The sequence below is a fragment of the Alexandromys fortis genome, unplaced genomic scaffold (genome assembly GCF_014885135.2).
Source record: "Alexandromys fortis isolate MF-2015 unplaced genomic scaffold, M_Fortis_MF-2015_v1.1 scaffold_86, whole genome shotgun sequence".
Classification (NCBI taxonomy): domain Eukaryota; kingdom Metazoa; phylum Chordata; class Mammalia; order Rodentia; family Cricetidae; genus Alexandromys; species Alexandromys fortis.
In genome coordinates this window covers 3,286,902-3,311,765 of record NW_026067965.1, presented here as the reverse complement: position 1 = coordinate 3,311,765, position 24,864 = coordinate 3,286,902, and the positions used below count along the sequence as shown (strand labels likewise).

The following is a 24,864-nucleotide window of genomic DNA, read 5'->3' as shown; positions in this document are numbered from 1 at the left end:
GTTGTGACTAGATAAGCCAAGGCCTGCTGCAGAGGGGTGGTTCCTATCAGGTTCTCAAGCATGATTCAGGTCTGCTCAGGCCAGGGTCTCAGCTCTGCTGGGGAGCTTTCTAAATACCGTTTTCTTCCTTCCACAACAATGTGCCTCTCTGAGAAGGGTTTTCTAACATCTTCCCTACAGATCAGAAATGGCCCAGAAGCTCACCAGAATGGTGTTTGGGAGAGGGCAAGTCTACCACCACCCTGAAGCCGGGGGTGGGTGGAGGGCTACAGCATGGACTTCTGCAAAAGGTGTATTTTCTAGGCTGGGAAGAATAGCCTTTGAGGTGCCTCTCCTTTGCCTGCAGTGGCAGGGGTTGACAGAGTCCCGCTGTGGCGATGCCCTGGCCTTGTGGCAGCCATGCATGCCTAATCTAGAAGGAGGTTCCTGGGCCTGAGCCCTGTGGGCTGTGGCTGCCCACTCGGGGAGGAAGCTGGAGTATTTGCTGAACAATGCTCATTTTATCTGTGGCCATTGTAGCCCTGGACCAAACCCTTGTTAGCAGACTGTCCACCCTAAAACAATACCCATGCTAAGAAACAACTATAATAAAAGAATTCTGAATACATCTTTTTTTTTTTTCTGTTTGTTTCAACAAAGATTCAAACCATTTTCTGGCATTTAAAATGGTAAAACTCGGGGGCTGGAGAGAGGGTTCCGAGGTTCAGAGCACTGACTGATCTTTCAGAGGACCTGAGTTTGGTTTTGAGCTCACAACCGCCTGCAACTACACATCCAGGAAATCCCACTTCTTCCGGCTTCCATAGGCACCAGGCACATACGTGGTGCATAGACATACACATAGGCAAAACATCCATATACATAAAAGATTATTTTTAAAAACTAGACTGGTATTATAGACAAATATGAAAGGCACAGGGTAAAGTGAGTTACTTCACAGCCAACAGAATGCTGGCCAGGAAAGCAAAGAAGGCCTCGGGTGTCTCCCTCCGAATTCCGAGTAAGTTTACCACCTGAGAGGTAAATTCGTCCATCCTATCTCTCACTTGATGTTCCCAGTTTTTTGACGCCTCAAACATGACACAATAGTCCACTGGTGGATACCCCTAGGCCAATGAGCTTCATTACATCAGATGTCCAGGCCCAGAATCCAAATTAGGGGCTTAGGAGATGACCACGGAGAAACAGCTCTACAATAGTCTCTGTGTATTCACTTGGGTTTTCCTTTCCCTTGCGAGCTGGCTGGCTTTGCTGACTCAGAGTCAGGCCACCCTCTGGGATGCATCCCCTGAAGAGAGACAGCTTCCCTGGACATGCAGGGCAGCCCCTTCTGGAACTGTATACGGTCCGCTCCCTTTGCCAAAGCATGACTCTGGAAGCTGCTACTCTCTAACTACTGCCATCTGCGGTGGTCTGGATGAGAATGGCCTCCACAGGCTCCTATGTTTGACTACTTGGTCCCCGGGTGGTGGAGCTGTTCGAGAAGGATTAGAAGTCGGGGCCTTGTTGGGGGTGTTATTTGGGGTGGGCTTTGAGATTTCAAAAGACATTTCCAGTTAGCTCTCTGTCTCACGAAGTGAGTTCTCGGCTACTGCTCCAGCACCGTGCCTGCCAGCCTGCTTGCTGCTATGCTCCCCACCAAGATGGTCACAGACTCTAACCCTCTGAAACTCTAAGCCCCCAATAAACTCTTTAATGAGTTGCCTTGGTCATGGTGTCTTATTACAGCAACAGAAAAGTAATGAAGATACTATCTGAAGTTATTTTCCTTATTATTATTTGCTGCTTAGCTGTCTGTCATCTCCCAGAAGACTGTAAAACTCAAGAATACAGGGATATCTCATTCATCACTTTGTCCTCAGTGCTCAAGACACCGCCTGGGCCAGGGAAGGGTCTCCACGAATATATGTTTAATGAATGGACCTACCACCCCCTACTTCTTACCTAACCCCGTCCTCAATCTCTTCCACTGCCCACTCTTTTCCTTCTTTTTACCCCTCTTTCCTCCCCCCCATGCTGAGAATTGAATCCAGGGCTTGCTTTAATAAGCCAGGTTCTCTGCCACCGAGCCACACTAGCAGGAACAAAACTTTTCTTGAGCCCTAACCCTTGAGAATGTTAGGCGAATACTCTACCCCTGAGCTATACTCTCCCGCCCATGTGTTGCTGAATCAGGCAGAAACACTTGGCCTTTTGCTAGAGAATTCCAGGCAGTTTGGACAATTGCTTGGTGTGCCGCGCCACACTCACAGGTGCTAGCTAGATAAACTGTGTCTCCCGGTTACCTTCTGCACTCTGCGTGAAGCCACCGCACATTACAGGAAGGAATTCTCAGGATCGTCTGTCACTTTCCTTTTCCCTGACAGCAGCCACATAACAGACAAAACTAGAAATCACTGCACCTTGTGGATCACATTCAGTGTCTGGAGAGGAGCTGCGAGGACTCAGGACTCGCTTTCAATGGAGTAAAACGCAAGGGGCATTGAAGGCAAGAAAAGGTGATACTTCCTCTGTGAGTCCCTGCAGTAGGAGACTAGGAGTCTTCTCTAGCACGTGGTTCTCCTCACCACCATGTGGACTAGCCTGGGCTATATGAGTCACAGCAGTGGAATCCTAGGCAAGTTACTCTGACTTCTAGTTTTCTCGTGGGAAAATGAGGGTTAAAAGAAAAAAGTCAATGACCCATTGACTTCTGGGGACTAAATGACATATAAACTGCCCAACACAGTGCCTGGCTGGGTAGGTGCTCAGTAAACAGAAGTGCCCTCCCCCACTTCCTGGTTTCTAAGCTTGTGAAGCCAACTCTACCATCACTGCCAGGAATCAGCTCTCTGCAGGGAGATTCGCCACGCCTATCTGCTCCTTCCTTAGCCTGTGCCTGGGCTGAGAAGAGCAAGTGAGAAGAGGCCCTGGCATGCTCTGTCTCTCCCTCTCTCGCAGCATCCAGTTCAGCTCTGTTTGCCCCCAACCTTCAGCACCGTGGGACCCACAATGCCACCCCATCCTGTCCCACTCCAAAGGCCTACCGCTTAAATCAAACTGCCAGATGAATCCACTGGCCCCTTTCTTTATTCCTTAGCAACAGAGTTTGGTATCACATCACTGTTAAAGAATTTTCCTAAATGCCGCTGGAGAGATGGCTCAGTGGTTAGGAGACTGGTTGCTCTTCCAGAGGAGCCAGGCTCAGTTCTCAGCACCCACAAGCTGGCTCACAACTGTAACTCCAGTTCCAGGATCTGACACCCTCATACAGACAGACATACATGTAGGCAAAACACCAGTGCACATAAAAAATTAAAAGAAAAAAATTTTTTCCTAAATACCAAGTTTATATTTTACTTACCATTTACTGAGTTTGAAACTATATAAACAGACAATCTTATGAGATTTCTCCTTTAAATTCTAAAAGCAGGTCATCAGGTCAACAATCATACAAACATCAGTTTGCCCATTTTTTAGCTAGATAGACTAAATCTCTCTAAGTTGATTCCATCAAGTCAAGCTTAACTCTGCTGGTTTCTGAAGACAATGCTGAGGATGTCTGGCAGGCCTGGATTACAAGTTTATGTTCTGCTGTCTCATTCAACAGAACATTCCCGGTGTTTTCATAAGCACCTACCATGATCTTGCCCAATCTGGCTGCAGAAATGTCGATAGCTTTGAGCTCAGTTACTTTTACTGCTTCCTCTCAGGAGATCAGATGGAGCTACAGCGAGATAAATCCTGAGCGCTCGCTTCTCAGGCATTTCAGAACTCACATTCTCCTCAGATAGTGAAAAAGGATATTTGTCTCCCTGGCTTCTCCCCAGACCTTCGGTGAAGGGGGTGGAAGCGGTTCCGGGCTGGCCTCTCCACCAGCCCATGGTGGCGGGTTCCGCGAACGTTATCAGCTGGATGAAATGTCGGCTGCAGAGAGAAAGGAAGAACGTTTGGCCTCTAACCATGAAATTGCCACTCACCCTCAAGAGCAACTGATAAAGATGAAAAGCCGAGTTTCTAATTTTACTATTGCACGCTGGTGCTCTGTGTCAAGGTAAATAACATATCGCACGTGGCTCTTTCTACATAATTACAGACTATTTCAAAAATAGTCTTTAATGTGATAATGTGGACGCAGATTATTCATAAAAATTGTCACAGTTAGGAAAGGGAGAACCAGGGGACTATGGTTTCAAGCTCTCTCAGTCTCTTCTTGCCTTCTGAGAGCTACAATTCTATCTTAAAATGTTTTTACTGGGCCAGCAAGATGGCTCAGTGGGTAAAGGTGCTGCCTCGCAAGCTCGAACCTGGGTTCAACCCAGACCCCACAGAGGTGAAAGGAAAGAACTGTTTCTGCCAGGTTGTCCTCTGGCCTCTACACAAGATCCACACACCCATATGCATGGGCACGCATGAGTGCCTCTGCATGCACGCACGCACACTTAAAAATGCAACATTGAGCTGGGTGGCATACACCTGTAACCCCAGAATTAGAGGGGGGCAGAGGCAGAAGAATCACAAGTTCAAGGTCAACCTAGGCTACAGTGTGAAACCCTGTCTCAAACAAACAAACAAATAAATAAGAATTAAGCTCTGCTGCCCTAGAAAGTACTTAATTTTTCCTTTGCTTTTCAAGCTTACTTGTGTATAACTTTTACATCGTGGTGCAACATTTTGTTGTTGTTATTGTTGCTGTTTTTGAGACATGGATTCTCTGTGTAGCTTTGGAGCCTGTCCTGGAACTCACTCTGTAGACCAAACTGGCCTCAAACTCACAAAGATCCGCTTCCCTCCTGGGATTAAAGGCGTGCACCACTACCGTCGCCTGGCTAAAAGTCAATATACTTTTGAGATCTAGTTTTTTGTTTTTTGTTTTGGTTCCCTGACCAGGAATCAAACCCGGGCCGCAGCGGTGAGAGCGCCGATTCCTAACCACTTACCAGTAAGGTAGGAATGACAGTTTCCAGTTAGGCTTGTTAAGAATATGAAATGAGGACGGGAGGTGGTGGCGCACGTCTTTAATCCCAGAACTTGGAGGTAGAGGCAGGTGGATCTCTGTGAGTTCCAGGACAGCCAGGACTACACAGAGGCCTGGCTTGAAAAACAAAACAACAGGAGCTAGAGAGATGGCTCAGAGGTTATGGGCACTGGCTGCTTTTCTGGAGGACCTGGGTTCAATTCCCAGCACCCATATGGCAGTTCACAACTGTGAGTAACTCCAGTTGCAGGGGATACAACACCGTCATACATACATACATACAACAGACAGACAGACATGCAGGCAAAACACCAATGTATACAAAATAAAGATAAATAAATTATTTTTAAAAAAGAAAAGAAAAACAAAACAACAACAATAACAAATTTGTACTTGCCAGCAAGCCTTATGCCTGAGTTTGATCCTCCCAGACCCCACATGGTGAAAAGAGAAAAATGACTCCCATGAAGAGTCCTCTAACCACCACACACACGCCATAGCACACAGGAATAAACAAGCCAATAAATAAAGGGAATAAAATTAGGACAAAAATAAAATGAAGTGAGATCCCTTATGTGTGGACTGCCCTGTCCCCTGTATCTGGGCATGAGAAGGGAGGGCAGATGTGCAGGGCAACACCATATTCAAGGTCACTCTGCAGAGCCCCTCACGGTCAGTGTCTTCTCCGGCAATGGGAAGCCGCCTTACATCGCCCTCGACAGACCCAGACCTCAGGGAGGCACTTGTGGCTCACGCTGCACCACCTCTAAGACCTAACGGGGGCCTAGAATGCATGAGCGGGGACAAAGCGACTTGAGGAGGCAGTGGCTAATGACTTAGGAGCAAACGGATGTGTATCTTGTCCAAACAAACCTCACACCCTTTTCTTTCTGCTGTGAGAAGTAAAGCATCTTCCCTCTGCCTGGACTGTAGAAAGACACAGGAGGAGCGCTTCCGTGGATACCCTACAGCTCCTGACTGGTAACCCAAGTGAAAAGTGGATGTCTGCTGAGCGCCCAGGATTGGGTTGGCTGTTCCTGCAGCAAACCCTTCTGCTGTGGTAGTGACGGCAGGGAGGCCTGTGCTGAGGAGAGCAGGACTGCCCAGACCGCTGCCCAGAGACTTCTGGGAGGGCCTCAGCTCAGCGCTGAGGAGAACTCTAATGATTCAGAATCCGAGACTCGGAGGCCTCGGTGCCCGTATCTAAAGCTCTCTGGGGTACAGTGCGGAGCATTCAACTCCGATGAGCATGTGCCAGCACAGCATGGGCAACAGAGGGGAAAAGTCATCTGAAAGAATTTCTAACAATTCCAAGAACTCATCGTGGGAGAAACCCAAATTCAGTTGTATTTCCATGGCTTTTTGTTTGTTTGGGATAACTCAGTTTTATTCTGAAACAATAAAGGGACGGCTGGCCAAGTAACCTCAGTCTGGAGCCAGCGCTGGTCAAGTGGCCCCCAGCACTGGAGAGCAGAGGGAGGGAGAGCACAGAGTTGTTGGTGGCAACCAAAACAACACCAATGGCCTGAAAGTGCAAGTTCACATCGGAGGCCAGCAAGGACCTGGCCTGCTGGCTCTGTCTCACAGGATGACCTGATTGCTGAGGCAGAGCACAGAGAAATATGTCTGGGTAGCGACCCAAGAGATAAGAAAGATTCTGGGCCTAAGTCACCAGTCTGCAGGAGGGCAGACTCAGAGTAGAGCCTGACCCAATAAACAAGATTCCACAGAGCTCCAGAGGTAGGGAGAGGGCTGAGGGTCCAGAGGTAGGGAGTGGGCTGAGGCTAACACTCAGGTGGCCAGGGGATAGCTAAGGCCACTTCTTCCATTGTTTCCGTGGGCGAGCTATGAGGAAAGGGGATATCTGGATATTGGAAGCTGCTCAACCTACTGTCGGAACTAGATGTCCACAGGTAGAGAGCCTTGCTCTCGGGCTCTCCTTATCTTGTAGGATTGTAAAGGATTGTAAACTCCTAAATTTTTCTGAAAAATATACCTACAAGGGCAGCCAACCGGCCCAGCCTCGCAGGTATGAGGTGGCCGACAAGGCAGGCAGCCACATTAACACTGAGAGCAGACCCTTCCAACATCGCAGTACTGTTCGCCTGTTCTACCCAGCCCTGCTCACCCCCGAGCCTGCAGTTCTAGACCAGCACTCTACACTGAGCTGCATTCCCAACCCTGGTTGATTTGGGGGCGGGTGGGGGGGCGGGGTTGTGATTTAACTTTGTGATAGAGTCTTGCTAAATTGTTGCTCTGGCTGACTTCTGAACTTGTGATGCTCTTGCCTCAGCCTCCGCAGCAGCAGCTCCAGGTTTACAGCACCAGGCCTCTGGATTTCAGAGAAGAAATCTAGAGCTCATGGCGCACTAGATTATACACCCAGATCCCGGGCAGGAACCAGTCTCTCCACACCCCTGTGCGTGTGTTCACATGCACATGCACACAGATTTATTAAACAAAAAGAAGAAACAATTTGCTAGGATGGGAGGGGTTCCACAGAAGGAATATCCCAGCTTTTGGTTTTTGTTTGCTTGCATACTTTGTTTCTAAGCAGATTCTGATACAGCCCAGGCTGTCCACCTCCTTGGCTGAAGATGACTCTGACCTCCTGGGCCTCTTGCCTTCACCTCACAAGTGCTGGACGGCAAATGTGCACCACCACGGTACCAGGCAAGCACTCTGCTCTGAGCTGCATTCACAGCCCTGGCTAGGGCTCTCGGTGTGGTTAGGTGATCACATATACGTGAGATGTATGTGACAGACAGGTGCCCACATCACTTCTGAAAGCTACAGCTGTTGCAGCTGGTTTCATCACCTTCCACAAATCTAGTCCAGTCTAGTGACCAGAGGAATACGCTGCCTCTGTTGTAGACAGACTGTCATCACTGGCACACTTCCACTGGCTCTCGCAGGGGTGTACAACATTGCTGCCTGTCATTACATCGTGGTTAATGAGAATTCCCCATCTTCACTGGCAAACATATGTGGACTCCTCACTCAATGAGTTGAAGTCTTAGTTAGAGAGCTGTATGTTAATTTAAAAGTATTATCAGTATTAAAGGCCTATAGGGGCTGGTGAGACTGTGTTGGGGTTAAGAGCACTGGATGCTCTCCCAGAGAACCTGGGTTCAGTTCCCAGCACTCACATGGCAGCTGACAAAGGATCCATGCCCTCTTCTGGCCTTGGAGGGCACTGAACACATGTGCTACAAAGACAAAACACCGATACGCATAAAATAAAAATAAACAAATCTTAAATTAAGTTGGGTATAATGACACATGTCTTTAATCCCAGCCCTTGGGAGGCAAGCGTATCTCTATGAGTGCAAGGCCAGCATTTCTACATAATGAGTTCCAGGACAGGCGGGGCTTACAGAAAGCCTGTTTCAAAAAAACATAATAAATAATAAAAAATGATAAATTTTAAAAGTGCACATATGTAATAGTATATGATTTATTTATGATCAACCAAGACATATCTTATTTCTGCAGCAAACAGAAAATAAATTTTATCTTAAGGTTGTTTGTTTATTTTGTTTTTGTTTTTTCAAGACAGGGTTTCTTTGTGTGGCATCACGGCCCAATGCTAATCAATTGACATTCTTGCATGTAAGGAGTTTTATTAACATTTTAGAATAAACTGTTCCTGCCTAGCATGCATGAAATCCCGAGTTTGATCTTCAACACAACCATGACACTCAGACACATACACACACCACGCATGCACACACATCTGAACGTTTGTATGTATAATAACCCAGTCCTGGTGGTATGCTCCTGGAACTCTGGCTACTCTAGCGGCTGAGGCAGGAGTACTGCTTAAGCCCAGAAGTTTAAAGGCAACTGTTTCAAAAGTGACAGGAGATCAAGATTTAGCCCATAAATAGATCTTTTGAAAATTCTGATTGACAATGCCCAAACCTCAGCATCTTTACAGAGCATTGGCCAATCAATATTCTCAAACAGATGCAATCTATAGAGCTGCTCTCGGTAGCTGTATAAACAGTGTTGAACAAAGATCAAAGAACAGGTAAAACTGCAAAAACGATAAAAACCACCATTAGTGCCAGAAATGCATACTGGCCTGAAACTTCCATGTCACCCAAAATTATATCATGATTCAGTACCATTTATGCAGCAACTTCATCCATCCCAGCAGTAAACGAGAAACCAAAGCAGAAGCAGGTGGGAGGCACAGCGCACAGGACGGGAGCCCGAGATTCTCTTACATCACACATAGGCCGCTTTAGTCTGCAGCCGGGGAACAAAGGTAGGGGCAGGGCTGCTGGTCTACCAGAGTGCAGCAGACAAATAGAGCAAGGCCTGCAAGAGGGCAATGCGGGTCTTCCTCCTACAGGAGGGACTAGGTCCCGAGGGATGGAGTGAGCGTTCTCAGGAAGGCAGAGATAGAAATACGGTCTTTGTTAGTTAAATAGTTTGTTTTGAGACAGCCTCTCACACAGCCCAGGCTGGCCCTAAATTAGGTAGCCAAGACTTCTGCCTCTACCACCTATGGGATTACAGGTGTGTGGTGGCCTGCCCAGCAGCCAGGCAACTTGAATTCTGACTCTCTAAGACTCATTCAGTGATCTCTGTACCTTATCACGTTGCCTTCTTTCCTAAGTGGTCTACATACAACCAACAGCTTCTGAGGTTTTAAATGGAGTTTTGGCTGATGTATGAATTCTTTATTAGGACTCTTTCTACCCAGGCATATTAGTATATGCCTAAAATCCCAGCGCTAGGGAACTGAAACGGAAGGATAATAGATTCAAAGTCAGCTTGGGTTACACAGTAAGATTCTGTTTCCAGGGGATGGGTGGGTGGAGATATATATCCCTTAAGCTGTAGCTCAGTGGTAGCGCACACTGTGTGTTAGTTCATTAGTTAGCCCTTGGTCCATTCATTCAATAATCAGCAACACACCATACACACACACACACACACACATTGATTAAATCTTACTATGTTTGTAAATCTACTGAAGATCTGTAAGCCACGTGAAGCCTGGTAAGATACTTGACTATGCTGTAATGTATGATACACACCTATGACTTGACGTTCACCTGTGATCTCATTTGAGGCAGGTCTCAAATGGAAAGCCTTAGAGCTGTTTACTGGTCCAACCGTGCTTCCTTCTCAGAGACTGAAAACGCTGCTTCAATAGCCCTATAGGCCTCTCTGTCCTCAGGCTCACAGCTGCCTCCTGTTTCCCTGATAAGGACAAGCAAGGTGACTGGAGGCGAGTTTGGCTGGAAGGTAAGACAGGCCGGGTGAGTTACTGCTGGGCCTGAAGTCACACTGAAATAGATCACTGAGCTCTACAAATGACCCCTCAGCTAGCCCGTCATAGTGAAGTGCTTTAGCTTGTTTCTTCGGTTTCTGGTAGATCTGTGAAGACTGGCCACTGGTGCTGAGCATACTTCAGCCGAGGAAGAGTAGGGGTTAAGGCAAGCTCTATGACCAGGGTTTATTTATACTTGGCTGGAACTCTCTTTTTAGAAGGGCATGTATAGTAAGAACTGTGTCTCTCTTGAGGACCCAACAGGAGATCGTTCCAGCCACCTCCAGAAGCTCTTTTGGTTCTTACGATGTCTTTGTGAGAGTCCCTGTTCTTGCAATAAAACATCACGACTATAGCAACTTGAGAGGAAAGGGCTTATTTTGGCTTACATATACCGGGTGACCATAGTCCACCGAGGGAAGTCAAAGCAGGAACTGAAGCAGAAACCATGGAGGAAAGCTATTCACTGGCTTGCCCCTCATGGTTTACGCAACAAGAAATCAAGACTGGGGTACAGTGGCACTCAGACAGCCAAGCCAGTAGGTGAGTTTCAGGCCAGCAGGGGATACACAGTAAGACCCTGGCTCAAAAGAGAAAACAAGGTACAAGGGCACAACAAAGAACAACACGCAAGGCATGCTCAGAGTGTCGGGTCCTGCGCTAAGCTGGGGCAGTCTCTAAAGATTAGGAGGAAAAGGGCAGCCAGGTCTCTGGCAGGGCTCCTCGGGCCTAGAGGAGAGACAGATGATACCCTGGTGGAACAGACTGGAGACTGAGTTCTAACCCTGCCTGCCATGTAGTGGGTGCCAACATGTTTGGTTAATTATCTAATGTTTCTAACAACTCAGGCTCCAGAGCAGAGTGTGTCCCCCAAGGGATTCGCGGCATGAATATAGTTCTGTTCCCACTTAGCGTTTTATTCGCGTGTGTGTGTTTAACAGGAAAGTGCCATAGGCAGACAACATATAAACAAACAATACGCCCAAACTGGTGACACAACACTCTTTTTATCATTAGCACAAGTGATCAAAAAGTTTCAATGGTAAGATGCTGGTAATTATTAAAAGTTGTAATAGTTCATTATTTTATTCTTCCTACTTTTGTGTACAGCTAAAAATTTCCGTAATAAAACAAAGAATTTCAACTTCAAATCCTCGGGGGTGGGGGTGGCCACGGATAACGCAGGCTCTGAGCCGTCCGGTGGCATTTTACTCTGTTTCCAGGTCAGGCTGCTCTGGCTCCCGGAGAAGAAGTTTCAAACTGCCTGGAGTGATGTGTTTGGTGGTGAGCAAGACTGTTTGCTCGGTGTAACTCCTCTAAACTTTGAGTGCGACTAGAGCCCTTGGTGTAGGGAATCTAGGTCTGCCCGCTCACCTCCAGGTGGGGAGGGAAGAAATGGTTTGGGCTTTTGTTTGGTTGGGTGTTTTCTACGTTGTCCTCAAACTGAACAGCCTCCAGCCTCAGGCTCTCAAGTACAGGGGCTATAGGTATGTGCCATCACACCCAGCGAGGAACTGCTCAGTTGTAGGTAGAGAGTCCTCAGACAGAACTGGTTTTTGACGAACCTAGGCTTGAGCAGGAGCCAGACCTAGGAATGGACTCACCAGGAGGGCAAATGCCCAGAGGATTGCCAAAGACACCCTCTGGGTGTGAGGGTCAGATGGAGACTTAGGGCTCCTTTTAGGAAGGGATCAAAGCACCTGCCACAGGGAATGGGTAGAGGAGACAGTTGTGGGGTGCTGCTCTGCTCCCCTCCTTACAGTCCTACTGCATTCTGACTCACACCAGATTCTCGGTGATTACACTCAGTGAGACACATCACTCAGTTTCGAGAGATCTAGAATTTAGATTAAAAGGAAAAAAAAAAAAACCCAAAACCTAAGAGGGGAATGGACTAGATGAGACAAGAAGAACAAAGTCTGGACGATACTAACGTGGAGGACACTGTGGCAAGCCTAACAGCGCAGGCTTGTGATGTCAGCTGCTCAGGAGGCTGGAGCAGGGAATCAAAAGTTCAAGGCCTGCCTAAGCCACAGAGTAAGTTCAAAGCCTGCCTGGGCAACTTAGTGAAACCTTGTCTCAACTTAAAAAGTGCAAAACGGATGGGAATACACTTCCGGGGCAGAACACTTGTCTAGTTCATACAAGGTCCTAGGTTAATGCCAAGCAGATTTTACTAGTGACATCTTTTTAAAAACATGTATTTATTTCTATGTATACAGACACACACTCTACAGTATGAGTGTGGCGGTCAGAAGACAACTTGTGGGAGCAGGGTTTCTCCTTCTACCACATGGGTTCTTGGGATGGAACTCGGACGTCAAACTTGGCAGCAAGCACCTTTACCCACTGCGCCATCGCACTGGCCCATCACTGATGTTTTTAAAGAACAAAATAAGAATACTTAGCTGTTTAGCAGAGCAATTGTCTAGTATGCCGGGTTTGATCCCCAGCACTAGAATGAATGAATGAATGAATAAATAAATAAATTAATTAATTAATTAATAGAGGACATAGCAAGTATTTAATTTCACAAAAGAAGTATTAAAGTAAACCGGGCGGTGGTAGCGCACGCCTTTAATCCCAGCACTCAGGAGGCAGAGGCAGGTGGATCTCTGTGAGTTCGAGGCCAGCCTGGTCTACAAGAGCTAGTTCCAGGATAGGCACCAAAAACTACAGAGAAACCCTGTCTCGAAAATCAAAAAAAAAAAAAAAAAAAGAAAGAAAGAAAGAAAGAAAGAAAGAAAAGTATTAAAGTATAAGAAAAAGTGTGTCTGGAAAGAATAAAAGAATCTGGAACATTTAGTTAGATAGAACACATGGTAATTCTAAATAAAGATACCGGGTTAAAAACCCGCAACCCTTACATCCTGTTTTTGGTTTAAAAGAGCAGAGGGTACTAGCCTCATCTGGCTTCTTGCTCATGATGAGACACAGTGTCCTGGTCTTCAGGATTCACCAAGTCACAAGAGCTTTCGGGTCAGCCAAGCCAAGCACGCAGCATCCTTATCCCTGGTCCCCCTGGACACAGAAAAACCACATTCTCGCGGTGCAGTCCTTTGTCATACAGCATCTTTATTTCTGGTCCCCCTGGACGCAGAACACACCACATTCTCGGGGTGCAGTTACTTTGTCATGCAGCATCCTTATCCCTGGTCCCCCTGGACGCAGAACACACCACATTCTTGGGGTGCATGTGTCTGGTATGTTCTCTTTCAGGCTGAGCTATGGCATCCCCAAAACATTCACCATCTCTTGAGGGCATCTGTCACAATCAGTTGTCCCTGAGGAACCAAGCCACCCAAACTGAAGAATAGGTCTGCAGAACCAGATTCTTTTGGGGTGGTTGGTTTCTATTTTGATTTAAATTTTTTTTCTTCCTTCTTTCCTCCCTCACTCCTCCCCAGATTTTCCATTTAATCAAAACTGGATCTGGTCCAGTGGTGGTGGCGCACGCCTTTAATCCCAGCACTCGGGAAGCAGAGGCAGGAGGATCTCGGTGAGTTAGAGGCCAGCCTGGTCTACATAGTGAGTTCCAGGACAGCTTGGACTGTTACACAGAGAAACCCTGTCTCAAAAAACAAACAAACAAACAAAAACAAAACAACAATAAAAACTGGATCTGGTTGCTTACTTATAGCTGAATTAAATTGGTTTCAAATTCTTTTGTCAAACAGACAAACTTGCAGGACCCATATGGAGTCCTCCTACCTGCAAGCTCTTACTTCTGCCTAGACATGGAAGGAAACATCATTTCAACTGAGCTGGCGAGAGCCTTTCTTTGAATAGTGTGTGTCACGGGCTTGGGCAGCAGCCTCGGCTTCTCTGTTACCAACAGTCTTAGCAAGCTCTCTCCCAGGCAAGGAACACAGCACTCCCCATCTTCTCAGCCTGCAGCTGGGAAGGGTGGGGCTGGGAGCCCCTGGTAGCCCAGCTACTGCTGGCTCAGCTGCCTTCACCTAGAAGCATGACCCACCCACGCAGTCTACCCACAGATCTAGGAAGTCCTGAGCCACCGTAACAAAGCCGACAAGGGACCCTTCACTGACTTCTCACGGGCTCAGCAGCCGTGATCATCTAGACTGAGAACAGTGGTTAAAAAGCCCCTCAGACACACAGCACCTGGGGGTTTTAGTGGGAGAAATGAGAATGCTGACTCACTCGGAACCCAGCCCTCAGGTTAGACGAGTTACTTTACTTGGGACACTAACAATGGGTAAAGAGAATGGCCACGAGTGAATCTGGAATTTCTGTGGAGTTTCAATGTCTTCATATACTGAACTGTCTTCCTTTCTTCTCTTGTGGTGGCGGGAAGCAAGCAGGGTCCTACACAAGTTTAAGCAAGGACTCTGCCACTGAACTTTTTACTTCGTCTCAGATCTGAGGTGATTTTCTGTATTCCCTCCAATGCCTCAAGTGAGAGTCATAATCAGTGGGAAATATAAGAAATAAACATGAAAAATAAAATACGCTAAATCCATGTAATCACACTAAAAATAAAACACACTAAATCCCTGCAATCGGTTCACCCTTCGCTCTGACACCAGAATGCAATAATGGACACGAGAGCCCTTTTCACCAGCTTCGATTTTCTGTGTCTTTACTTCTGCTTAATTTGGGGAAAAACTTGAGGTTTTTCCATTTCTGGGAATCATTTATAACAGTGACGGGGTGACAAAGCTGAAAGATTAACAGCTGCTGGTGTGCATACAGCTGGGATGTGGGGAGCCAGGGTGAGTGTCAGCTCCATCAAGATACTGACTTCTCTTCCTTCTCTGGGGCTCTAAGCCAGCCTTACAGCCCAGAGTTCATAGGACCGGCTGTGGCAGACTGAAGCCCTCTTCTTTGACCCAGAGATCCAGGAATGCTTCACCAAGCCTGCTGGTCCCCAGTCAGTGAGAGTCAAATAAAGGCAAAGTTCTCTCAGACAAAAAGCCAGAGTCTGATTCTTAGACGCTCAACAGACAAACCAGGGACACTTATTAGAGACAGGAGTAGCTAAGAAAATCCATGCCCTGCGGCTGAGAATAGAGCTCAGGTAGTAAATGCTTACCTAGCGTGTTCAAAGTCCTGGGCTCCACACCCAGTGCCCTATAAAACAGGGCAGGCTGGTCACACACCTGTATTCCCAACACACGGAAGGTATGAGGAAGAGAATCAGAAGCTCAAGGTCAACCTCAACTCGCAGGGAATTCAAGGCCAGCCTGAACCATACAACCTGCCTCGAAAAGAAAATTCGTCTTGTTGGAATTATTATTTTTAAAAGCAATAAACTATTTTTATCAAGTTATTTTATTAAGTATTTATTTACATTCTCAACAAATAAAAAATATAAAGATGGAGAATGCTGAGAAAACCTCCAATCCCAGTTCCACTTCTTGCTTCCCAATACAGAGCCAGGATAATAGCTTCATGAGTCCTTCAAATAATGCTATGTGTGCACAGCAAGTAGGAATGGATGCTACTTCTATTCCTCTCTTTAAGCACACATAGTAACATATGTAATATATATGTTATGGCTTGCTTGCTACTTATTTATTCAAGTGTGTGCACATACAGGTCCAGGCCGGAGGTCCACACTGGTACTTTAGAGCCATTCGCTCTCTTTTCTTGAGAGAATCTTCCACCGACCTGGAACATGCCAAGTAGGCTGAGCTCAGTGACCCGACTCCTCGGGGCTGAGACCACAAGCACACATACCACACCTGGCTCTCATGAGGGCTCTGGGGACCTAGCCCAGGTCCTTGCGGGTACAGCAAGCACTTAACTAACTGAGGGATCCCAATCCCTTTTATTTTTCGATTTATTCTTTTCAGTATGAGGAACTGAACTTGTGGTCCTATTCGTGCTGGGCAAGTAGCATACTACTGACCACATTCTCAGTCTTTACATCTTGCCTTTTAACTTTATTTTTGTGCCAGGGTAGGAGGGGTAGTATGGGGTGGGTACATAGACTACAGCAATGTGTGGAGGTCAGAGGACAGCTCTCGGGAGTCAGAGCTCTCCTTCCACCGCGTGTTTTCTGGGGAATGAACTCAAATCGTTAGGCTTGGCCGCCGTCACTTTCACTGTTGAGGTATCTGGCTAGTGCTTGCTTCTTATTTTTTTTTTTTTAACAGTTTTTTTTTGTTTGTTTTTGTTTTGTTTTGTTTTTTTCGAGACAGGGTTTCTCTGTGGCTTTGGAGCCTGTCCTGGAACTAGCTCTGTAGACCAGGCTGGTCTCGAACTCACAGAGATCTGCCTGCCTCTGCCTCCCGAGTGCTGGGATTAAAGGCGTGCGCCACCATCGCCCGGCTTAGTGCTTGCTTCTTAAACTTACTCTTTCACTAAGTTTCTAAAGCTGATTCCAATTTCTTAGATGGTTTTGTTTACTGCTGCTGCTTCCTCCTTTCTTTATTCTCGGCAATCCTTCTGCCTCCACCTCCAGCACTGTGGCTGTAACACTAGCTCTCTGTTGTCTCTCCACGCGCCCATACTTTCTTCCAGACACGTCACGTTGGCCAACTTCTCTAAGCCCCGCTACTCTAGACAGCAACAGGATCACAACCCTCTTCTTCCTTTGCTCACTGGCTCTTCCCGTCAACACATGAGCACAGCCAAGTCTCTCACTTGTTGAGTTGGGGGGAGGGGACAGGAACAGAATGATGCACCACCTCCCCCTCATCCTGTGTCTCTTCTAAACAGCAAGCTCCCTGCTCAACTCTCGGTTCCTGACCTTCTCTTCTCCACTGAGATCCCCATGGCATCCACAGCTCCACAGCCTTTCCTCGCTGCTAAGTCCAGATGGACTGCTGCAGCTCCTAAGCTACTGGCATCCTAAAAGCATCTGAAACTGGAGTTATTCTGTTTTGAAACCTGCTGTTCCACGACTGTACTCTCCTGTTTTTCTGCCTCCACAGAATTCTGAACCCACGAACCATCCTTTAAATGCTGAGCTTCCCTGGGGTCAGTCACACAGCTGCACCTGCAGCCCACGTCTCTCCAGGCTACAGACTGTAGCTAACAGCCCCCTGGACAGGTGCTGAGGGCTTCAGGGGATGTTTCCCACTGCACACCTTGACAAGTCACTCTGCCTCTGCCCTCTCACATCAGCATGACCTGTAAACTCTGCACCTCAGGGAACAGCCCTATCTGGCTGCCTAACCTACAACATCTGGGATCTTCTTTGAGTACACTGACCTCAGTATCTTCACCCCACCTGCTCCTTAATTCTCCATTCATTTATTCTTCCCAAGAAATCTGAAACAGCCTTGTGATTTGGTGTTTTATTTTTGGTTGTTTTGAGACAAGTCTCATTGTACAGCTCAAGCTGCCCCAAACTCACCTGATCCACAGGTGTGTGCCACCATGCTGAGCTATACCTGGTTTTGGTCTCTATTCTTGTTTCCTCCTACCTTGCTCCCACACTGCAGTCAGACTAAGCCCCTAAAGCATGAATCTGCTGGTACCGCTTAGCAGTGCAAAGTTACCGACAGCACATTGTAGAAATCACTTCCATCTTAGTTACTTTTCTTTTGCTGTGCTAAGACACTGTAACCAAGGCAACTTAAGAAAAAAGGGTTTATTGGGGGCTTAAAGTTTCGGAGGATGAGTCCAGGACCATCTTGGAAAGGATCATGGCCACAGGCAGACAGGCATGGTGCTGGAGCAGCGGCTAAGAGTACGTTCAGATCCATAATCATAAGGCAGAGTTTTTGAAACCTCAAAGTCTTTCCTATTAGTACACCTCCTTAAACAAAGTCATACCTTCGCGTCCTTCCCAAACAGTTCCAAAACCAGGGACCATGCATTCAAATGTATGAGCCTGTGGAGGTCATTCCCACTCAAACCACGACAACCCCAAAGGAGCCAATTTAAAATCATCTTGAGAACAAACACTCAAGAATAGCCTGGAAAGAAAAAGAACTGAAAAGCCATATGAAAGCGGATTAATATTTTAAAATGTAATATAAACTTAAAATAATTAGTCAAAACAGAGTGGCACTGGTACAGGACAGACACCAACAAAAGGAAGCTAGCAGATGGCACATGCCGGGAACTCAAGCACTGTAACAACTGCACTGTAGTCCCAGCCCCCAAATTTCTGTTCATTAAAAAAAAAATTACATGAAAAATCCCATCATAAAGTCTAACAAGAAATGGTAAGCTGTGAAAATGTACATGACTCAAATCACAGAAAAATGGCCACATTTTCTAACATATAACAACCAATCATCAAAATTAAGAGCAAAAGTCATAAATTTTGTAAAGATAATACAAACGGCTCAAAAACACAGAAAAAACGCACACTTCATATATAAGAGAAATGCAAATTAAAACTATATAGAAAGCCAGCCAAGGGGTGGTGGCGCACGCCTTTAATACTAGCACTTAGGAAGCAGAGGCAGGAGGGTTTCTGTAAATTCAAGGCCAGCCTGGTCTACAAAGCTTGTTCCAGAACAGTCAGGGTACACAGAGAAAACATGCCTTGAAAAACAAAAACAAAACAGAAAACCTACATAGAGGATTTGGAGAGAGAGCTCAGTTGGTGGAGCACAAGAAATTTGGTCCCCATTACCGAAGTAGGATACACGCACCTGGAGTCCCACCTCTGGAGGCAGTGACAGATAAATCCCCAAAATCTGCTGGCCTAGGTCCAGAGAGAGCCTGTCTCAAAACCAAACAGGCTACAAAGAAAACCAAAATCCCCACTGGGCTGGGAAGACGGCTTAGTGAGTAAAGTGTTCGCCATTCAAGCACAGAGACTGGAGCTGCATCCCCTCCTCCAGCGAGAGGAGAAACAGACACAGGAGAACCCCAGAATCTTGTAGGCCTGGCCCGTGCAGCTGCAAATAACTACAGGTCCCTGCCTCAAACAAGGTGGAAGGCATGCACTGACACCCAATGTTGTCCCCTGATCCTCATAACTGCTCCACAGAACACGCATGTGCACCTGTACTCACAGACATATATACACACACACACACACACACACACACACACACACACACACACACACACACACAAGTGCATGCTTCAAAGGGGGGGAGGGATTTAAAGGCAAGGTTGATGGCTCCTGGAAAACAACACCTAACGCTGACCTTAGGCTTCCATGTGGCTGTGAACCTGCACACGCAGAAGTGTGCACATGCATACTTGCACGTGTAAACACCCTCCCCCCACACACAGACATTTATAAGCTTACAAAGGATTAACATTGATCACAAGGTTTGTCAAAACCCTGGGGAGGATGTGGGTAACATGGCATAAACTGGTACACCTTCCAGGGAGAATGAACTACGGTACACGGCAAACCCACAACTGCTCCATCAATTCTCTTCTAGAAACTGTCCTTACAGCTATACCTGTACGAATATGAAACTGCATGTGTATAACAAGAATAAACTGTGGTGTGTTCATCTAGTAGGAGGCTGTTATTTTGCTTTGTTTTAAAGAGGGGCTGGGGAAATGGCTCCAATGGCCAAGTGTTTGTCACTCGAGCAAAGAACCTGAGTTTGGATCCCCAGTACCTGCATTAACAACCAGGCACGATGGCATATGCCTGGAACCCTAGCAGTGGGGAGGAAGAGACACAGGGAGACCTAGGGTCACTAGACAGCTGGTCTCACTGAATCGGTGAGCTCTGAAGTAGTGAGAGACTCTGTCTCAAAAAAAAAAAAAGGTGGGTTGTGTTCATCAGGGAAAGCACTGGCTGCACAAGAAAGTATAAAGAACTGAGTCCCATGTGAAACAGACATGGAATCAAGCATCTGTGATCCCAGTGTTCCTACAGTAACGTGGGAGATGGGCACAGAAGGATCCCTGGGAGCACATGCAACAGTGACCAGGAGCCCTGTCTCCATGAAAGGCGAAGACTGACACCCGAGTTCTCCTCTGACTTCCATATATGCTTGGCAGCACATGAGTACCTGCATGCTAACATGAGCACACACATATGCATAGACCATACATACACATGCACACACACACACACACACACATGCACACAGCAAATACACTTTTAAGAATGGTATAGAGAAAGCTGGATGGTGGTGGCGCACGCCTTTAATCCCAGCACTTAGGAGGCAGAGGCAGGCTAATCTCTGTGAGTTTGAGGTCAGCCTGGTCTACAAGAGCTAGTTCCAGGACAGCCAGGGCTACATAGAGAAACCTTGTCTCAAATAAAAAACAGAAACAAACAAACAAACAAACAAAAAGATATAAAGAAATCCTTGAGATATACTAAGTGGAAAAAAGCCAGGTCCAGAAATGCAGGTAAGCGAGTCAGAGGAACATGGTGATGTGTATGTAAACGGCCCTTAAAGGAATAAGAAAAGTGAAAACACTGGCTGCTGGTGGGAAGGGAACTAGGAGTTACTGCAGAGACGAGGGGAACTCAGGCTGCACACCCTTTCATTTGCCCTTGATTCTGGACTATGTGAATATGTATTCATATACCTGAAAAGCATGTAAGTAAAATTAAACTCAAAGGCTATATTCTATACCTACAGTAATACACAGCTACAAAGACAGACTAAGAAACGGACAGCCACACCAACGGACCAAAAGAGGAAGAAAACTTGGGAAAAATTCATGTAAGAAATAAATGGCAGTGGGCTGGAGAGATGGTTCAGCAGTAAAGAGATCACACTGCTCATGCAGAGGACCTGAGTCCCGTTCCCAGCACCCCATGGTGGCTCACACTCACCCATAACTCCAGCTCTAGGACACCCAGTATCCAGTGGCACCTGAGCTCATGTGCACATACTCACACACAGGCACACACATGCATATAATTAAACATAAAATCAATCTTTTAGAAAAACAAATGAACCAATTACGGACTGACATGATTGCTTAGCCAGGACAAATGCTTGCTGTGCTGGGAACCTGGGTTTGACCCCCAGGATCAACTACTGAAAGTTGTCCTTTGACCTTCACAGGCATGCACGCCACGCTCGCAGATACACATTAGATTTACACAAACAAGATAAAAATACTCAGTGGGTATGGCAGCACATGTCTGTAATCCCAGCACCCAGGAGACCGAGGGAGAGAGACTCTAACTCTGAAGACCCTGTCTCAAAGGGCAGGGGTGGTGGTAAGCAAATTCCAAAACAGTAATAGTATTAGGATAGAATACGGATGTTCAAAAGAGGGAAGGAGAAGTCTGAGAGTGAAGTCTATTCTAAGTGTACTAGAGATTAAATCCAGCATAACAAAATACCAATGTCTTGAATATACAGAGCAGAAAACTCCCAGACACATTCTGAATGGAGAGATTGTTTGGAATATACATAGAAGACTGTAGTAAACAAGGCAAAGGAGGCCCCAACAGTCCCCACCTCCCAGTCTTCATGCCTGGGCATAATCCTCAGCCCTTAACTGCGGGCAGGGCCTGCAACAGGCCTCTACTAACAGTATACAGCCAGGGTGACGGGACATCATCCCGGGGAGCACTCCCGTTTCACCAGCAGAAGCACTAGCAAGCCTTTCTCTCCCGGGCTTGATGGAGTAAGCTGCTGTGCAGCAAATGGACACTGGAGAAGTGTCCTCGAGGAGCTCAGAGGAGCTGCTGCCCCAAATGGATGCTGTAGTACTCTAAGTAAATGAAGTAAATCGGCTACCCTGAGAGAGGAGAAGATAATCCCCAGGCGAGTCTGATGAGAATAAGCCCCTGCCCCCATAACTGGATGAACCTGGCAAGCCCCTGAAACTGACAACCCAGGTAAGCCATGTCTGGGATTCACTACAGAAACTGCCAGGTGATCAAATGTGTGCTGTTTTAACACTTAAGGCAACTTGAAATGTAATGACAGTCAACTCACATACCAAAAGCCAATCTGCTTAACACACAGAGTGTTCGCATATGCTAATAAAAGATAAAGTACTCAGAACCACACGTGACCACAGAAAGGTAAGTGTTCAGCCTGAATTACACGCTACGCTTCCAGGATTTTAGAAAGCTAGGGACAGCCAGGCAGTTGTCTTATAAAGGGCGCACACCTTTAATCCCTGCAGATCTCTGTGAGTTCAAGGCCAGCCTGGTCTGTCTATAAGAGCTAGTTCCAGGACAGGCTCCAAAGCTACAGAGAAGCCCTGTCTCAAAAAACCAAAAAAAAAAAAAAAAAAAAAAAAAAAAAGAAAGAAAAAAAGAAAAAAGGGAGGAAGCAAGCAAGCAGGGGCTCCTTCATTTTTATTTGTTGAATGAATTAATTTCACTCATAGCAAGAGCTATGTTGATTAAACAAGGAGAGATGGCCTTCAATTTTTGCCTGCTACATTCTTGGCAAAGATGATGACAGATATGACTTAAACAAGCATTTCCCCAAAGAAGATACAAATGGCAGGAACCGTAAGAGAAGATGTTTCATGCCTAATGATCTGAGAGGCACGAAGTCATAATGAGGTGCCCCTTCACACCTGTTGGGGTGACTACCCTAAAAAACAAAGACCGTCTAAGCTCACAAACAAATCACAGAAGGCTGAGCTGAAACAAACTCTTCCTCCCCATAGCTGCTTTACTCAGGGTGTCTTACCATGGCAGCAGCAGCGAAGCCAGGGCTCACCTGCTTGAGGACTATAAAATGGTGTGAGCGCCATGGGAAGATGATAGCAATTGCCCAAAAGCTAACAGTAAAGCTGGGAGCTGGGGCTGTAGTCACTCAGTGGCAGAGCCCACATACCAAACTCTGGCTCAGTCCCTGGTGTGACAAGGGAAGCAGAATAAAACACCAAGGAAGAGGGCTGCGGTTCACACACCTACACTCCCAGCTCCCCGGGGCACCTCTTCAGCCTGTGCAAATGAACCAATCTAAAAATACCTTATGGTCCAGCAAAACCACTTCTGGGTATGCATCCAAAAGCATATTTATTAACTATTTTCATGGCTGCTTTAAGCACAACAGTCAAGGGGTAAAACCAACTCACACGTCCATCATAATATGAACAGGTAAATGGATGGTATATACACACAAGGTAATATTACTAAGCCTTTAAAAGGAAGGAAGTCCTGTCAATACGGCATGGATGAGCCTTGAGGGCATCATGCCAAAGGAGAGAGACTGGCTACACAAAGACAAGGGTGTATGATCTCACTTAGGAGGCACCAAGCCCAGTCAAAGTCAGAGATGCAGAAAGCAGGATGGTGGGTACCGGGGAAGGAACGGGGAGGAAATGGGAGCTGTGATTTAATGGGCACAGGCTTTCTCATTTCCACAATGAAGAGATTCTGGAGACAGTTTTGCATAACAAATGAGTACACATAGCACCACTAAACTGTACTTATAAAATAATAAAGACACACACGCCTTTTTTGTGTCTCTACACCAGGTCAATTAGCCTCAAACTCGCCCTCCTCCACCTCAGCCTCCCACCCACTGGAAAGACAGGTCTGGCTTGTACTTCACTGTTTTGCTTCTAGGAACTGTGCACAGACACCGCAGGGAAATATCCAAAAATGAATGCTAACAGGGATGCTCACTGCAGTTTTGCTTTAGGGTTTCTTATTTTGGTTTTTGAGACAACGTCTCCTGTAGCTCAGGCTGGCTTCAAACTTGCTGTGTAGCTGAGAAAGCCTTGCATTTTGGATCTGGGTTTAAAGATGTAAGAGTTAGCCAATAAGAAGTTAGAGCTAATGGGCCAAGCAGTGATTTAATCAATGCAGTTTCTGTGTGATTATTTCGGGACTAAACTAGCCGGGTAGCCAGGACAAACAAGCGGCCCTCCTCCTACATACCTACTCCTATCTTCCAAGGCTGGGATTACAGAATGCACCCCATTTTGTCTTATATTAATGAACAATTACACGTAAGCTTCTCTCAGTATGAAAGTGGCCTAGCAAATGAAAGAGCACAGAAGAGTGAATTCTGCTGCTTTGTGTGTGTGTGTGTGACAGGGAGTCTCACTAGGTTGCCTAGGCTAGACTGGAAATTTGGGATTCAAGTGATCCTCCTGCCTCAGCCTTCTGAGTACTTGGGAAAACAAGTGTGTACTACAACATCTAGTAAAAGGGCTGCATTAACAAGAGTATGAGGGCTAGGGTGGTCAGCCATTACCTAGAATGCTGCAGGACTGGGCTTACCCCTGCCCCGGAAAAAACAAAAGGAATATACAGAGGCTGGGGAAAGAACTCAGTGACAGAGTGCACAAAGCCTTGGGTTTGCAGCTAACAAAAGTGTGTGTGTGAGTGTGTGTGTGTGTGTGTGTACTAGGTGACCCAGTGCCTTCTGAGTAAAAGGAGAGTGTGCAAACACAGGCTGAAAAGCTAGCACATACACAGAAAACCTCTAGAAAGATGAAAACAATATTTGGTCCTGCTGCAGACTAGAATTTGGACACGATGTCCATGAGAGAAGGGGGCTTTGGCCTTTCATCTACAAGGCTTCAATGTTACCTGAAGGGTTTTGTTGTTGTTGTTTGTTTTGTTGGGTTTTTATTTGTTTGCTTTGAGACAGGGTCTCACTATGTGGCCCTGGATGGACTAGAACTTGCTATATAAACAGGTTGCTCTTGAGCTCACAGAGATCCTCCTTGCCTCTGCCTCCTATGTGCTAGGATTAAAGGTGTGCACCAACTTTGAGTTTACTTATTTAAATATAGGTATGGATATATTTTATTTTAAAAACTTGGAAGAGCAAGC

At 46.4% G+C, this 24,864-nt stretch overlaps 1 protein-coding gene across 12 annotated transcripts in view; it reads right to left on the bottom strand.

Annotated features, from left to right (window-relative positions):
- Nucleotides 1-24,864, bottom strand: part of Crtc3 (CREB regulated transcription coactivator 3) — a 103,388-nt gene that overhangs the window by 39,102 nt on the left and 39,422 nt on the right. For all 12 annotated transcript variants that reach the window (XR_007593906.1, XR_007593909.1, XR_007593910.1 and 9 more), the window contains exon 3: nt 3,787-3,906. Coding sequence is in view for 3 of the 12 variants with exons in the window: in XM_050153974.1 (XP_050009931.1) it covers nt 3,787-3,906 (120 nt within the window). In the remaining 9 variants the exon portion in view is untranslated. The remainder of the gene's footprint in view (nt 1-3,786; nt 3,907-24,864) is intronic.